The sequence below is a fragment of the Haematobia irritans genome, chromosome 2 (assembly GCF_050003625.1).
Source record: "Haematobia irritans isolate KBUSLIRL chromosome 2, ASM5000362v1, whole genome shotgun sequence".
Taxonomy (NCBI): Eukaryota; Metazoa; Arthropoda; class Insecta; order Diptera; family Muscidae; genus Haematobia; species Haematobia irritans.
The window spans coordinates 54,990,740-55,007,181 of record NC_134398.1 but is presented as its reverse complement, the minus strand read 5'-3'; the positions used below and the strand labels follow the sequence as shown (position 1 = coordinate 55,007,181).

General features: G+C 34.5%; 2 protein-coding genes across 2 annotated transcripts; both read left to right on the top strand.

Moving 5' to 3' along the window:
• The first annotated feature begins 4,057 nt into the window (after positions 1-4,057).
• LOC142227548 (uncharacterized) lies at positions 4,058-12,932 on the top strand. Its single transcript, XM_075298068.1, has 2 exons — positions 4,058-4,731; positions 11,760-12,932. The coding sequence occupies exon 2, from the start codon at positions 11,762-11,764 to the stop codon at positions 12,713-12,715; it is 954 nt and encodes a 317-aa protein (XP_075154183.1). The 5' UTR covers positions 4,058-4,731; positions 11,760-11,761; the 3' UTR covers positions 12,716-12,932.
• Positions 6,374-11,701, top strand: LOC142224568 (uncharacterized). Its single transcript, XM_075294352.1, has 2 exons — positions 6,374-9,504; positions 9,652-11,701. The coding sequence occupies exons 1-2, from the start codon at positions 6,374-6,376 to the stop codon at positions 11,699-11,701; spliced, it is 5,181 nt and encodes a 1,726-aa protein (XP_075150467.1).
• Positions 12,933-16,442: the final 3,510 nt, after the last annotated feature.

Sequence of the window (16,442 nt, the reverse complement as noted above, 5' to 3'; positions counted from 1 at the left end):
TTCCATCCTGTCAAAAGTTCGAATTTATTGGACACTTCTATCAAAAGTTATGGTTAATATTGTACGTACACTGAAAAAAAAAGCATGCACGGTTCCAAAGATTTTGTCTTTACTTTAAAAATTTTGGTATTGATTCCGAGCCAAAGAAGCGGAGAATACAAGTAAGGATACGTTTAAGACAAAATTCTCTTTTAAATTTGGGTTTTGTGTACTTGCTTCTAGGAAGCAAATTTTAATTTTTCAGCTTTTTTTCTTCATATGCTATCAAATACCTTTAAAAACGAGTTAACGACAACTTTGTTTTCCAAATTAAGACTCGATTTCCAATAGAAATCATGCTATGTTTCTAGTAAAAAACGTCTTTAAAATAAAGTATTGAAAAACATGTTCTATATTTGAACGATTTTTTGCTTTGTAGTCAAGATGCAAAAACACAAGAAATTTAAAGACAATTTCATTATATTTAAAGATTTTTTCTGAATTATTAAAGTCAAAGTGACCTTAGCCCAAACATTTTTTCTTTCATGTTATAATACCCATTTTTAAGTCAAATCACTTAATTATAAGGACAATACGACTTCATTGAAAAGTTTATCGACTATTGGACAAGGATAACAACTTTACTCGTATATTAGCAAAATTTGCGTTCGTATTTTAAAGACATGAAATCTTTGACCTCACGACAATATATTTTCAGTTTGGTCAAAGATTTCATGTCTTTAAAATACGAACGCAAATTTTGCTTAGCATACAACACACATTTCTCTAATATACGAGTAAAGTTGTTATCCTTGTCCAATAGTCGATAAACTTTTCAATGAAGTCGTATTGTCCTTATAATTAAGTGATTTGACTTAAAAATGGGTATTATAACATGAAAGTAAATATTTTTGGGCTAAGGTCAACTTAACTTTAATAATTTAGAAAAATTCTTTAAAGTTAATTAACTTGTTAACAAAGTAAAATTTCGTTCAAATATAGGACACGTTTTCCAACACTTTATTTTAAAGACTTTTTTACTTGAAACATAGCATAATTTCTACAGAAAGTCGAGTCTGAATTTGGGCTTTGCCCAAATAAATTTGACAAACATTCTTTTCCTCTGTTGGTTAAGCTACTCTTGTAGTTTAGTCAATGTATGGTTTTAAGCTGAAATAAAAAAACGACAACAATGCTTAAAGAACAAAACCAACAATAACAAAACAAAACAAATGGAAAAAGAAGAGGAGGCACGCTCAAAATAAACCCAGCCATGTGAATTCAAATCGATGATTTGACAGTGGCATAGGAAAAGAGATATGTTTGTTTCGAATTCATTTGGCATAAGCCGGCTATCAATGTAAAACCTTTTTTCGGAGGGTTCAAGTGTGGTTTTTGTTGGGTTTAATAAACTGCCTGAATTTATTCTGATAATTGGTTGATAGTTTTGCTGCAAGTAGAGGATGCTGATGAGGAATGTGGTAATTCCGAAACGTGCGTCCATCCAACCATCTTGCAGTCTATAGGGCTTTGCCCAAATAAATTTGACAAACATTCTTTTCCTCTGTTGGTTAAGCTACTCTTGTAGTTTAGTCAATGTATGGTTTTAAGCTGAAATAAAAAAACGACAACAATGCTTAAAGAACAAAACCAACAATAACAAAACAAAACAAATAAAAAAAAATGTTTAAAGTAAAGACAACATCTTTGGACCCGAGCATGCTTTTTTTTCGGTGCGGGTTTTGAGAAATTCCATAAAAAACTGTGAACTTGTTTCCTGTAAAAAGCACTTTTTAGACTTAGCGTACTTTGGAATGGAGACATCGATATGGAGTCTATGTTAGGTAAAAGTAATTACCTATATAAGCCTCTTTAGTTCTTGATCGTACACTCAAAAAAAAGTTTCCTTGGATGCAAAGACTTTGTCCTTCCCTCAAGGATTTTTTGTATTGATTTCGAGCCAAAGATGCAGCCTCTTTAAAATAAAAAAAAAATTAGCGACATATGTGGCTTTAAATCTAGGATCAATAAAATTAAAATTAGGATACAGATTTCATTTAGCGAGTTTTCATTCTCTTTTCGCGGTATAATAATTATGCTATACAATTACAAAACACTTACAGTTTAAAACTCCAAATTATAACGAATACTTCAAAGTAAGAAATGTTTTCTTAATTTCAAAAAGACTTTAAACCAAAGATCTAAATTTTCAAAATAAGTCTTAGACTATATTTGAAGCATTTTTATATTAAATCTAAAGATTCAATATTTCAGTTAATTTAAGGACGATTTCTTTAAATCAAAAATGTGTTTCTTTACTTTAAGGAAAATTGGCATTAATTCAAATATATACGAATTTACCGGAGGGACGCAAATTTACAAAATTTGTGTCCTAAATGTAATGAAAATAATTTTTGAAGCAAAATTATAAACTTTATTTTAATTAAAATTTCATTATTTTAAAGAAATTTGTCTTTAATAGTTTGTAAATTTCGCATCCTAAAATTTAAGATCACGTAAATATTTTTTTCAGTGCAGGTGGCACGGAATCTTTGGATCCAATTAAACTTTTGTTTTTTGTGCACTTACATACTTCTCTTGTATCCTTATATAAAATGAATTACATTAACACTCTATTTTTATGACGCTCCTTTAGCTAAGGAACGTGTAAATCGTACTATGGACATACGAGGGCGGTTCGGAAACTTCTTAGCCTATCAATGAAAGAGAATAATTAGCTTTTCAAAAATATTTTTATTTTTCAATATAATCTCCTGAAACTTCAATACACTTAGTCCAACGCTTTTCTAGCAATTCTATCCCTTGATTAAAATTGTTTTCCTCAAAGTCTTCAAAATAGTGGTTTACTGTAATTGCATCTTCATTTGAGGTAAACCGCTTGCCAGCAAGGAATTTTTTTAGGTTTGGGAACAAGTAAAAGTTACTGGGAGCTAAATCAGGAGAATAAGGTGGGTGGTCAAGCAACTCGTACTTTAATTCGTTGATTTTAGCCATTTTTAAAACACTCTTGTGCGCTGGTGCGTTGTCTTGAAGAAAAATTATTTTTTTGTGTTGTAAGCCAGGACGTTTTTCTCGAATTTGTATATTTAGTTTATCCAAAAGGTTGCAATAGTACTCTGAATTTATTGTTTTACCCTTTTGCAGATAGTCAATCAATAAAAGTCCCAAAAAACCGTTGCCATAACCTTACCAGCCTTAACACACCCTCAAAAACAATCGCTTCTCTAACATATGTTCCAAACATATTTTGCAGGAAGCACATATATTATTGGACACTGCCGAAACATTAATATGTTTGTTTTATGTGAACATATTATATGTTTGGAAGCATTTTGAGCCCAAAAATATTATATGCTTGGAAGAATTTCCCCAAAGAAGATTGTGCTCATTCCCTAACATAATTTTCACTTCCACGAAATTTTTAGTTCTTGGTACCTGTTTAGCATTGCGCTAAACTTTTGCTCAACACTGTGGAGCTACACTTTTGAGCAGCACTGTAGCTAGCGGTGCATTGACACACACATGCATCGCTAGTTACAGGTGTTGCTCTCTCCACAGTGTTGTTGCATTCATCAGCTGAATGGAGAAAAAAACGAATTTGGCGATTAACTCCAGTAATATTGAAAGATGTCAAATATTTCATATTGTTTGCGTACTTTAAAGCCGAAACGTCGCCGTGACAAATATTAAATACGACAAAAGTGAATTGAAAAATAAAGAAGAGATAAATTTGTGAAATTTGGAACAAACAGAGAGTGATATTAAATAAATATTGTATAAAAGAAAAATACAGCCCAGAACTATTGTATTAAAATTACACTAAAAACATTATTGCACATTGAAATTGTTAAAATTTTAAATAAACTAACTACTTAATATTAAATTATCTAACACAAACAAAATGAACAGAGAATGAAGTAACACTTAAACTATTGTTTGTACACGCAAAAAAAATAATAATAAATTAATTAAAATCTTAAAACTACAATAAAATTGTTTTAAAATCTACATTTGTTAAAGCAAAAAAAACTATACCTAAAATCTATACATGCAAAAACAGTAAATTGTACATAGTGAAAATTTACATACCTACCTAGTTACATTTTTATACTTACCATACCTCGTTGAATTTCATATACTTAAAATTATTGCACTAAAAACCAATTACCTGTAAAAATAATTGAACCTAAATACTTACCATTACAAACCCTTTATACTTACCATTACAAAACCTTTTATACTTACCAACATAAAGTTTGTGAAAATAAAACCTGAAATTTTAAAGTGAAACTACATACCATTTTCGTCTTCTCATTTTCAAACGGTTAAAGTTAAACATTATTTGGTCCATTCGAACCGTATTGTGAAAAATTTGTGAAATAATTTAATCTTGCTATTTTCATCGTGAATTGCACATAACCCCTTGGTATCAAAAAAAGTAGAAAAGTTTAAAAAAGTGAACATTGTGAATCTATCAAACAAACGCTAGAACAAAATTAACATAACTATATAACATCGAGAGTGGAAAAAATATATAAAATATTATTAACAAATTCTTAATCAAAAACAGTCTTCGATTCGGCTCGGTAATAAAAGAAATTTTACAAAACACAACAACACAAAATCCATCGAGCCTTCTAGAATCTTGGAAGGAAGATCCCGTTGAAGCGGTACATAAGTTTCAGCCACACATAACACCAACAAAACAAAAAACAAAGTACAACATACAAAGTGAGTACAAGCTTTCTTTTCGTTTTTTGGCGCGACAAGACAACAGAATACATTGGGCGCAGCACATACGGCACTCTTCCATGATTTCATCCAATGAGTTGTTGTTTTTACATGCTTGACCCTATATATTTTGTGTGTTTGACCCGTGCATAAACTATTTTTTGCGGAAAATTGTTTGACCCCTTATTGAGCAGCAAATTTCTTGGATAGAATTGACCCGTTAAATTATCAATGCGTTTAGACTCAATTTGTTTACTTAAAGACCGAATAATAAAACGTTTTACATGATCTCCTTATTAAAATATTACGTATATCGTTATTGCTATTGGGTGCCATGATTTATCATTCGTATCTCTATTCTCGTTTTTGGTGTTTATTATCTTGCTGGTAGCCATTTTGCACGCTTTTGATCTGCCAAATAACCTAACTTGATTTTAATCGGATAATTAGCAACAGAAATTTACATGACACAAACAATTTTTAATCGCTCGAAAATTGGGCTAAAATTTATTGGTCTTGTATATATTTTCTACATAAAATTATTTTTTTTTGGAAATTCATGAAAGAACTGAATTGAAGTTAAACTATCATCGAATTGATTGAAGGAAATTGTACCGAAATAATTCTTAGCAATGCCCATGTACATTTTGATTCGATGTTTGCGGTAACTTTGAAGTGTGGAAAGTTTTACATTCGATTTCTTTGCTGACTTTTCTGCGGAGGATATATGGTATTGTGGTAACAAAAAAGAAAACTGTATTGGAAAATTTTTGTCTTTGTTGAAATTTTTCAATTTTCAATTTTGAAACTTTTGCACCGACCCACGTATACTTACTTTTACACCACCCCTCGTACATGTTCCATTTGGTAATTGGCAAACTGACTTAAGTCAATTAAAAATAAATTCAACCGATATTTTGCAAAATGACCCAAGTCAACTCTTAAAAATAAAAGTTTGTAAATATAAACCACAATTTCCCCTTTTCAACGGCTATAAATACTCATGGGACATTTTCATACGTTTTGAAGAGGTTATTTCTTGGTTTTGGAAAAATTATTTTTCTTGTTTGTTGGAACCCTGAACAATAACGAGATTGGAAGAAAATTGTAATGGTGCGATTTATTGTATGCTTGTTGGATTTAAAATTTGCACAAAATAAAAGCTGAATACTTGAGTAATTTATTAGTTTGTCAACTATTTTCATCTGAGTGGATTAATACGAAATTTTCGACCCTCAAGTTCTTACAAGAATTGCATATACTTTTTCCAATTATAAATTTTTGAAATCTTACATAATTATCAAGTTTTTTTTTGGAACTATATGGTTTTACTTTATCCTGCAAGAACGTTTGACTCGGTGACCCGCTTGTCTCACGATCCGACATTTTAGGATTTTTGCCAACCTGTGTTGTCTTGTCTTGCGAATTTTTGTTATTGGTCCGGGGAAGTAATTAATCATTTGACACCATTTTCTTCTTGTACTCAAATTTATTGAAATTTATAGATCCGAACATAACCCTTCAAAATTAATGACTTATTTTGCAAGTGGTTAAGATTCTGGCTTACTTAATTCTCATTTTGCTAATCTTTGCTAAGTTTTGTTGTATCAAAATTTTGACATAAGAAATCGAATTGGGCAAAATGGAGAAAATTTTTAAGGAGACATTTGTAAACAGTGTCAATGATTTGAACGATTTCGAAAGTATTTATGCTGTTGCAAAAACCACGGAAGATATTCGAGAACTTGAGACCCTAAGGGTAGAAGTTGAGACCCTGTGGAAAAATGTTAAAAAAGCATATTTAGATTGTCGCGATTATGTTCCACAAGGTGATGAGCAACCAATAGATAAAGCGAAACTTCGGACCCACTACAGCGAAGCGATGTCGTCATACAAAAGAGTTTTGAGTTCGATCAATGCTGATGTAATCGCCTTAAGGGACCACGCGGCCAAAGAAAAGGCAGAAAGGCAGTCTTTAGAGACCCATGACACGAATCTTGATTTTTCGCCAGCTTTAAGACTTCCTCCCTGCGATACGGACATTTTTTGTGGAGGATACAGCGCTTGGCCCACCTTTAGGGATCTTTTTTCTGCCATTTACATTAACAACTCTCGCCTTAGTAACGTCGAAAAACTCTTCCATCTGACACAGAAAATTTCAGGTGAAGCAAGAGAAATAATTAGTAATGTTCCTCTAACCAACGATGGGTTTACGTTGGCGTGGAAGAATTTGAAGGATCGTTACGAGAACAAAAGAATGCAGGTTAATGAGCAATTGAAAACTCTTTTCAATTTGCCAAATGTCTCCGTCGACTCAAGTCATTCAGTTCAAAAACTTCAGAGAACAGTGAATAGTTGCATTCGGACTTTAGAGACACTTGGGGTAGAAGTCAAGGAATGGGACCCAATTCTAATATATCTTTGTTCTGCAAAATTACCAAGACCTTTTCTCGAGGAATTTGAGAATTCTTTAGAGGATTGTAAGACTCTCCCAATTTGGCATCAATTCGACCTTTTTTTGACTCACAAGTTCAAGACTCTCGAATCGGTGGGAAATATAAAACCAATATTTAGTAAACAGAACCAGATTAAATTTGATAATAACAGATATAAATCGGATAAGGGAAAGTTCGTCAATAGTTTTCAAACCAACGTTTCACAGAAGCCTCATTATTCGGGGATCAAAAATAAATTTAATCCGAAACCAGTTGCTGTAAATTCGAAAACCATTGTTCCAAATTCAAGTTCAAGTAGTCAAATGTGCCCACTTTGCAAAGAAAGGCATTTTATTCGGGATTGTCCCAAATTTATTGAAAAAAATATCAATGATCGAATCCATGTCGTCAAAATTTCACATCTTTGTTACAATTGTCTATCATCCAACCATGGCATTAAAGATTGTAAAAGCAAATATACTTGTCGAGAATGTAACATGCGACATCATACAATGTTACATAAGGGAACGGAAACCCAACCTATCACTCATGACCCAACAAGAGACTTGGTACGACCCAGCACTAGTACTGCGGCTTTAACAACTCAAATACAGTCCACTCCAAACATTGAAAACAATATTACGACTTTAACCCTTCAAGATGATCGAACTTGTGAGTATCATCCCAGAGGTACATTACTTTTCACGGCTTTGGTCCAAATCGAATCTCGAGGACAATTGTTTGATGCCAGAGCGATCATTGACTCTGGATCTCAATCCACTTTCATATCTGAAAAACTCAAGAATAAATTGTGTTTGCCAACTAGACGAAATTTAGTACATATTACGGGAGTCAGTGAGATGTTGGCAGAAACTTCTACAAAAGCTTGTCTTTTCAATTTACATTCTCGCCTAGACCCGAGTTTCCATTTAGAAGTTTGGGCTCCTGTTTTGCGGACCCTTCCATCCAATTTACCAGTACAAAACCTAGACTTAGCACAACTTAGGGATGTTGTCAATCTTGATTTGGCAGATCCAAAATTTTACATCAGTCAACCAGTTGATCTTCTAATTGGAATGGATATTGGACCCTTAATTTTTGATATTGAGACTCCAATGAAATCAATCGGCTCTTTATTGGCCCAACACACTGTTTTTGGATGGATTGTTGGTGGACCAATAGTTCAAGGAAATGTTGTCGAAAACCGAATTTCTTTACACAACACTGTTTCCATAGAGAATATTCTCACTCGTTTTTGGGAGGTGGAGGAAATCCCAAAAAAGATTTTGAGATCAGAAGATGACGCCTTTTGCGAGTTAAATTTCAAAAACACTACAAAGCGTAATGAACAGGGTAGATATATTGTGACTCTCCCATTTAAAAGTTGTGAAGAATTAGGGAACTCTCGAAATATCGCAATGGCACAATTTTTCCGAATGGAGCGGAAGTTAATGAAGACTCCTGATATAAAATTACAATATGATCAAACGATTTTAGAATATTTGGCACTTGGTCACATGAGAAAAATTTCTCCTCAGGAAATCTCGAAGACACCTAATTATTATCTACCGCATCATGCGGTGATAAAACCTGATCGTTTGACTACAAAACTTCGGGTTGTTTTTAATGCATCAAGCCCTTCCTCAAATAAACGTAGTCTCAATGATAATCTGTTTACGGGACCCATTCTCCAGCAAGATCTTGTCATACAAATTCTGAAGTGGAGGTTCTTCAGGTATGTTTATAGTGCGGATGTCACAAAAATGTACAGACAAATTCTGCTCGACAAAAGTCAAACACAATACCAGCGCATACTTTTTAGAAAATCGCCTACGGACCCATTAGACGATTTTGAACTTTTAACAGTCACCTTTGGTGTCAACTGTGCTCCCTTCCTCGCAATCCGGACACTTCTTCAACTTGCAGAAGATGTGGCGGACACATATCCCCTTGCGTCACAGATTATACGAGAAAACTTGTACGTAGATGATGTTCTGACTGGAGCGCACACGGTTGAGGACGCTATTAAATCTCGTAAAGAGTTAATTCTAGCTTTGGACTCTGCGGGTTTTCAACTAATGAAATGGTCGTCTAACAGTCATGAAATTATTCAAGATTTACCTTCGGAACAATTGCTGCCACTTAATTGGTTGGATTTGTCTGAAGACTCGTCAACCAAGACACTAGGAGTTAGGTGGAATATACCGGGGGATTATTTCACATTTAATCAACCCACTATAGAAGTTAGGCAAAATTACACCAAAAGAGAAGTTTTGTCTTCTATTGCAAAGCTATTTGACCCATGTGGATGGTTAGCGCCTGTAATTATAGTAGCCAAGTTGGTCATGCAGCAAATATGGCTAGACAAAATCGATTGGGATGATCCTTTGAAAACAATTACACTCATGAATTGGCAAAATTTTGTAAAAAATAGCGACGCTATTGAATCTGTAAGAATTCCTAGATGGATTCATTTTATCCCAAGATCAAAAATAGAGATTCATGGGTTTTGTGATGCATCCGAGTGTGCATATGGGGCAGCTTTATACATTCGTGTGGAACTCCAAGATAACCAAGTAGAAACTCATCTGATTGCTGCTAAGACCCGAGTTGCTCCAATTAAAAAGATTTCATTGCCCCGACTCGAGTTGTGCGGAGCAGTTTTACTTTCTAAATTAGCATCAGCAACCATTACAAATCTTCAAATTTCAAATTTCTCAACCCAGTTTTGGACTGATTCTACAATCGTGTTAGCGTGGTTGAAAAAGCCTCCATGTGCGTGGAGTACATTTGTGGGAAATCGTGTATCTGAAATTCTGGAAAATGTTGGCAACGATAAGTGGCGACATGTTGACTCCGAAGATAACCCTGCTGATGTAGCTAGTAGAGGTTGTACGCCTTCTGAATTGAAGTCTCATCATTTATGGTGGCATGGGCCACAATGGTTGAAATTGCCTGGAGATAGATGGCCGAATTTTGAAACTTTGGAAGACACAAACTTAGAGACAAAGACTGTGAAGGTTTTAACTGCTTCCACTTTTGAAGACCCTTTGTTACGATTCTCTTCATTGTCACGCGCTTACAGGGTAATGAGTTATGTTTTACGTTTTTGGAGAAATACTGGGAAAAGTAGATCACATCTTAGAATTTCGACCCAGGAGATAACTCCAGAAGAAGTTCAAGAAACAAAACGACATTTGCTCATTATGACTCAAAGTCAATATTTTGCACACGAATACACTAACTTAGTGAAGAAAATGAAAATTGCGTCTACTAGTAGTTTATTGACAATGAACCCATTTATTGACTCAAATGGGATTATGCGGTCAAATGGGCGACTTGTACAATCTCCTGTTCTAAGTTATAACGAAAGACATCCCATTCTTTTGCCATACGATGCTCGCTTTACACAACTTTTAGTTGAATTTACGCATAAGGTTACTCTTCATGGTGGTAATCAACTTATGACTCGTGTTTTGAGATCGGAATTCTGGATATTCCGATTAAAACCTTTGGTGAAGAAAGTAATACATAGCTGTAAGACTTGCATTTTATTTAAAAGACACACACAATCTCAGATAATGGCCTCACTTCCACCTGAACGTACCTTTCTTTCCCGACCTTTTACTAATACAGGTGTTGATTTTGCAGGACCCTTCAACATTAAAAACTATAAAACAAGGGTCTGCTTAATAACCAAAGGTTATATCTGTATTTTTGTGTGTTTTGCGACAAAGGCTGTTTACTTAGAAGCTACAAGTGATTTATCGTCACAGTCTTTTCTTGCGGCTTTTTCACGATTTATTGCTCGAAGAGGTTGTCCCTCTTGTATTTATTCAGATAATGGGAAGAATTTCACGGGTGCAGCAGAACTTTTGAAGAAAGATCGTCTACAATTTATGAAAGCTTTACAAACCCAAACGTTGCAACAATATTCTCACAACAATCTTGTTTGGAAATTTATACCCCCTGGTGCCCCTCACATGGGCGGCTTGTGGGAAGCGGGTGTGAAATCGCTGAAGACCCATTTAAGAAAGTTTATTCCTAGTATGAGCTTCACCTTTGAAGAATTATCTACGATATTGGCCCGTATAGAGGCTTGTTTAAATTCACGACCTTTGTATAGGGCAAACGATGATCCAAACGATTTTTCTCCTCTGACCCCTGGTCATTTTTTGATCGGAACTTCCATGTTGGCTCCAGCTGAGCCTGATATATCAGATCAAGATGTCACACTTGCAAACAGGTGGCAACGACTCAAAATTGTGTCTCAATATTTCTGCACGAGGTGGAAGTCAGAATACCTTAAAGAATTGCATCGTCGCAACAAATGGAAGTACCAGCAAGAAAATTTAAAGGAAAATGATCTCGTAGTAATAAAAGATGACAGATTTCCTCCAACTGACTGGGCAATGGGTCGGGTTGAGAAAATATATCCAGGAACAGACCAAAACATAAGGGTAGTAGATATACGAACGGCAAAGGGGACATTCAGTAGACCCGTTACGAAGCTGGTCAAACTTTTTTCCGCATGACTAGCTTTTTGCGCCTTAATCAAAGAAACTTGGTACTCGCAGCGAATTTTTATTTCAGATATGGCTGCCTATTTACCACGCCCTGAAAGAGTGGATGATGAGAGACGCGGTCGGGATAGGAACCACAGGGCAACAGATAGGACTCAACGACATCGCTCTAATAACCGTCAAAACCAGCATGTGGATTGGCGCGGCAGACCATCTTTTTGGAAATACTCCTGTGGCCTCTGTCAAGAGGATCACGCCCTCAGTTCTTGTTCTCGATTTCTAGAGAAAACCGTGTCACAGCGTTATGAGGTAGTCGAGAGGCGTGGTTATTGCCGAAACTGTTTAGCACGAAGTCATCTTGCCCCCGACTGCCCTTCTCTCAGTGGATGTCGAAGATGTAATATGCGCCACCACTCTCTGCTTCATGGAGCCCCCCAATTTGATGACCCCTTAAGACCCGCACATCTTTTTGGACCCTTAGTAGATGCGCCGCCATCAGATCCTGCGCCATCGCCAGACAATGATGCACCTTTGAGATGGGACTTGGTTTTTGTACCGACGGCAACGGTACGAGTGTCGGAAGACGGAGTTGATACCTGGACGACAATACGGGCAATAATCAACCAAGCATCTACAATGTCAAGAATTGCATATTCGACTTTTCGCCGCATAGGTCTCCGGTCCTTCATACATCAAGGCCGTCGGTTCACTACATTTCGTTTAAGACCTCGGAGTACCAATAGTACGTGGGCGCTGCGTGTTAACGCCCTAATCACTAACGAATTGCCGACCCGGCCGTACTCAGACCCAATTCTAGAAGACCCGACCCGAGACCTTGCTGCGGATACGCTAGCAGACATTGACCCACGTGCAAATACAACTATAGACTTAGAACTTGGAGCGGACGTCTACCCAGCGCTAAGAAGGGATGGGCATGTTTTCACCGGATTAGGCGATGTGCACGCATATCAAACTATTCTGGGCTACACCTTTGCTGGTCCTATCAGGAATATGCCAACGAACTAAACCATCAAATAATTTGTAAAAATACACTTGTCACGGCGGGCCCAGAATGTTTAGCATTGCGCTAAACTTTTGCTCAACACTGTGGAGCTACACTTTTGAGCAGCACTGTAGCTAGCGGTGCATTGACACACACATGCATCGCTAGTTACAGGTGTTGCTCTCTCCACAGTGTTGTTGCATTCATCAGCTGAATGGAGAAAAAAACGAATTTGGCGATTAACTCCAGTAATATTGAAAGATGTCAAATATTTCATATTGTTTGCGTACTTTAAAGCCGAAACGTCGCCGTGACAAATATTAAATACGACAAAAGTGAATTGAAAAATAAAGAAGAGATAAATTTGTGAAATTTGGAACAAACAGAGAGTGATATTAAATAAATATTAGCTCCGTTCGAGAACACGATAATTTTTGATAATTGTTACAAATTTTTACTGGAAGTCGTTCGTTTACACCAAAACGCCACCAAAAGAGAGCCGGAGAGAGACTACATTTGACAGTTATGAGATAGAGAAATTGCAAGTTTTTGCTAGAGATTTTTTCCCCAGTAAAATCTTGCAAACCATAGCATACGTTGCCAGCTGGTTATTGATAACAAACAAAGTACCAATACAATGTACATGTTCGGCAACTACGATTGGAAGTTAAATATACATGATTCGTTTTTTGTTTTCAATGTTTTAGCAGCTGAAATTTTCAATGTGCAAATAGTTACTGGATACCGTTCGTGTACTTTTCAGCAATTTTAAGCAAAGAGTGTAAAATATACTCTTACTCTCTTGCTAGTTTTTACTGGATATTTTTTACTGGAAAAGTACGCGAACAGACCTATTGTATAAAAGAAAAATACAGCCCAGAACTATTGTATTAAAATTACACTAAAAACATTATTGCACATTGAAATTGTTAAAATTTTAAATAAACTAACTACTTAATATTAAATTATCTAACACAAACAAAATGAACAGAGAATGAAGTAACACTTAAACTATTGTTTGTACACGCAAAAAAAATAATAATAAATTAATTAAAATCTTAAAACTACAATAAAATTGTTTTAAAATCTACATTTGTTAAAGCAAAAAAAACTATACCTAAAATCTATACATGCAAAAACAGTAAATTGTACATAGTGAAAATTTACATACCTACCTAGTTACATTTTTATACTTACCATACCTCGTTGAATTTCATATACTTAAAATTATTGCACTAAAAACCAATTACCTGTAAAAATAATTGAACCTAAATACTTACCATTACAAACCCTTTATACTTACCATTACAAAACCTTTTATACTTACCAACATAAAGTTTGTGAAAATAAAACCTGAAATTTTAAAGTGAAACTACATACCATTTTCGTCTTCTCATTTTCAAACGGTTAAAGTTAAACAGTACCTTTTTCTGTAATACAAATAATGTTGAAGAAATTATTCAATTTTATAATTTTTTTTAATTTTATCTTTCGCCTGGACGGAGAATCGAACCGAGGACCATACAGTTTGTAAGCCAACACACTATCCACAGGGCTACGTAGCAGTTATAGTCACCAGTAGATAATTATCGTTATAAGTTACATTTATATAGCATAGTTTGCAGCGCCGACGAGCCCATGCAAACATAACATTATTTAAAAGAAACATGCATTTGTTTGCCACGTGGAGCAGTGGTCAGCATGTCTGCCTTGCATGCAAAGGGTGTTGGGTTCAATTCCTGCTCCGACCGAACCAATCTATTTTTTGTAATTTAGACATTTATACTATATTAAATTTTTATAATGAAACTTCGAAATGTGGGTTATTAAAGATTTACAGTCAGAAACAGTGCTTGATATAAACGAAATGGCTTTTGAATAAAATATTATAATTTTTTTGCAAAAATAACAATTTTATAATAAGTTTGAAATTTTGGAAGAAAATCAAAAACTCTTACAAAAGAAGTGTATAAACATACATAAATAATTTTATAATGTACACATAAATTTATTTAGGCATGAACCGTTTTTTACTAGCATATTATACCATTTTAAATGCCTTTAAAACTTATCGTGTTTTGTACTTAATTTCATTTTTATCTTTAAGGCCGTTAAAAAATATGTGTCCATAATGCCAAAATGATAAACAAAACCCTTGTCCACACATACATAAAATTCTCCTCTCAAGGCGAAAACACATGCTCAAATCTATATGCTCTTGGTTCCGAATGTCTATTCTCTTTACTCCGAATACTCATTCTAATATTCAAATTAAATAATATTTAGACTTAAGCATATCAAATTTATGGCCTTATCATAAAGCAGTTTTCCGAAACAACATACAACCGTTTCACAGAAATTGTAAACATATATAAGTTTACTCGAAATTTATAAATTCACATATGTTTACATTCACACACATTATTTTTATGAAACATTCATGCCCCAAACATAATATATTTTAACATATTAAAATATGTGTCCCAAACATTTAGTGTTAGTTTAGGAACATTACATGTTGGCACTTAAAAATTGTGCCCGAAACACATTTTGTTTATATCGGAACATATGAAAAACATAGTTTTCTAACAGTGCATGTATTCATAACAGAGATGGATGTTTCCAAAACACTTTACTTTTTTCTGTTTATAACGCGCTTTTTGTGCTAGGCTAAGAAGTTTCCTAACTGCCCTCGTATCTGTCATCTCCCATATGTCAGTTAGTTACTAATCCTTCCCAACAAAAACACCTATTACCAGGTATGAGTAAAAGTATGCCTGCGCCAAATTGGTAACAACTTCCTCGTACATATATCAGTAGTAATACTTTTACACCGGCATGACATTGGAGGAAAGTACTTCCGTGCAAGCATACTAGCAGTCGAAAAATAAGTACTTCTTCGCAAGCATACCAGCTCTCCAAAAATAATATGTTTACCATAAAGATACCCAAAAAGTGCGAACTCACCCCTGTTGTTTTGTAATCCAACACATTATACCACGCTCCACCACATGGATATATTCAATGTTATTCAATGTTATTTTGTAATATAAATTATGTACTATACAACTTTAGAAAACAAAGGTATATTTCATTGGCAATTTTTTTCTGAAATGTAATTTGGCATTACTTATCGCTACTATTAACGGTGCCCATTGTAGAGCCGAACCCGGACCTCAAGATATGATTTTGATTACTGGTATTAATAGAAAGAATCACTTTTTGCTTACACAGGTAAGTTATTATTTTTAAATCACAGGTAATACTACAAGTAGTAACTTTTTGATTACCGGTATTAATAAAAGAATCACTAGTGCTTACCCAGTTTTTGCTGGGTTTATTAAGGCTCCAATATTCGTCAAGATGTAATATATTAACAGAAAGTAATGTAATAGAATAAAGGGAAGCCTAAAATAGTCTATGTATGTTCCGTTTGTGCCATTTTTCTTTTTCTTTTCCTATCTGTCGCTCAGGACACATTTATCTAGTCTCTAATAAATACATTGTCCGCTGAATTAAACCCTCTCGTGTTATTTTATCTTTGTTTGGTTACCCGTCCTCCATTATTGGAACATGTAAGTATTGGTATTCTTCCTATCAATAAAACCGTCATAATGGGAAATTGATCTGTAGATATATATGATTTTTACACAGAAACTAAATTGATAAAATTTTCTATAGAAATAACATTTTGACAAAATTTACTATTGCAATAAAATTTTGAAAAGAAAAAACTATAAAAATAAAATT

Coding starts and splice junctions, on each gene's coding strand:
- LOC142224568 (XM_075294352.1), top strand. CDS start 6,374: ATGGAGAAAATTTTTAAGGAGACATTTGTAAACAGTGTCAATGATTTG. Junction 9,505..9,651: donor CCTGTAATTATAGTAGCCAA/GTTGGTCATGCA, acceptor TTTTATCCCAAG/ATCAAAAATAGAGATTCATG.
- LOC142227548 (XM_075298068.1), top strand. CDS start 11,762: ATGGCTGCCTATTTACCACGCCCTGAAAGAGTGGATGATGAGAGACGC.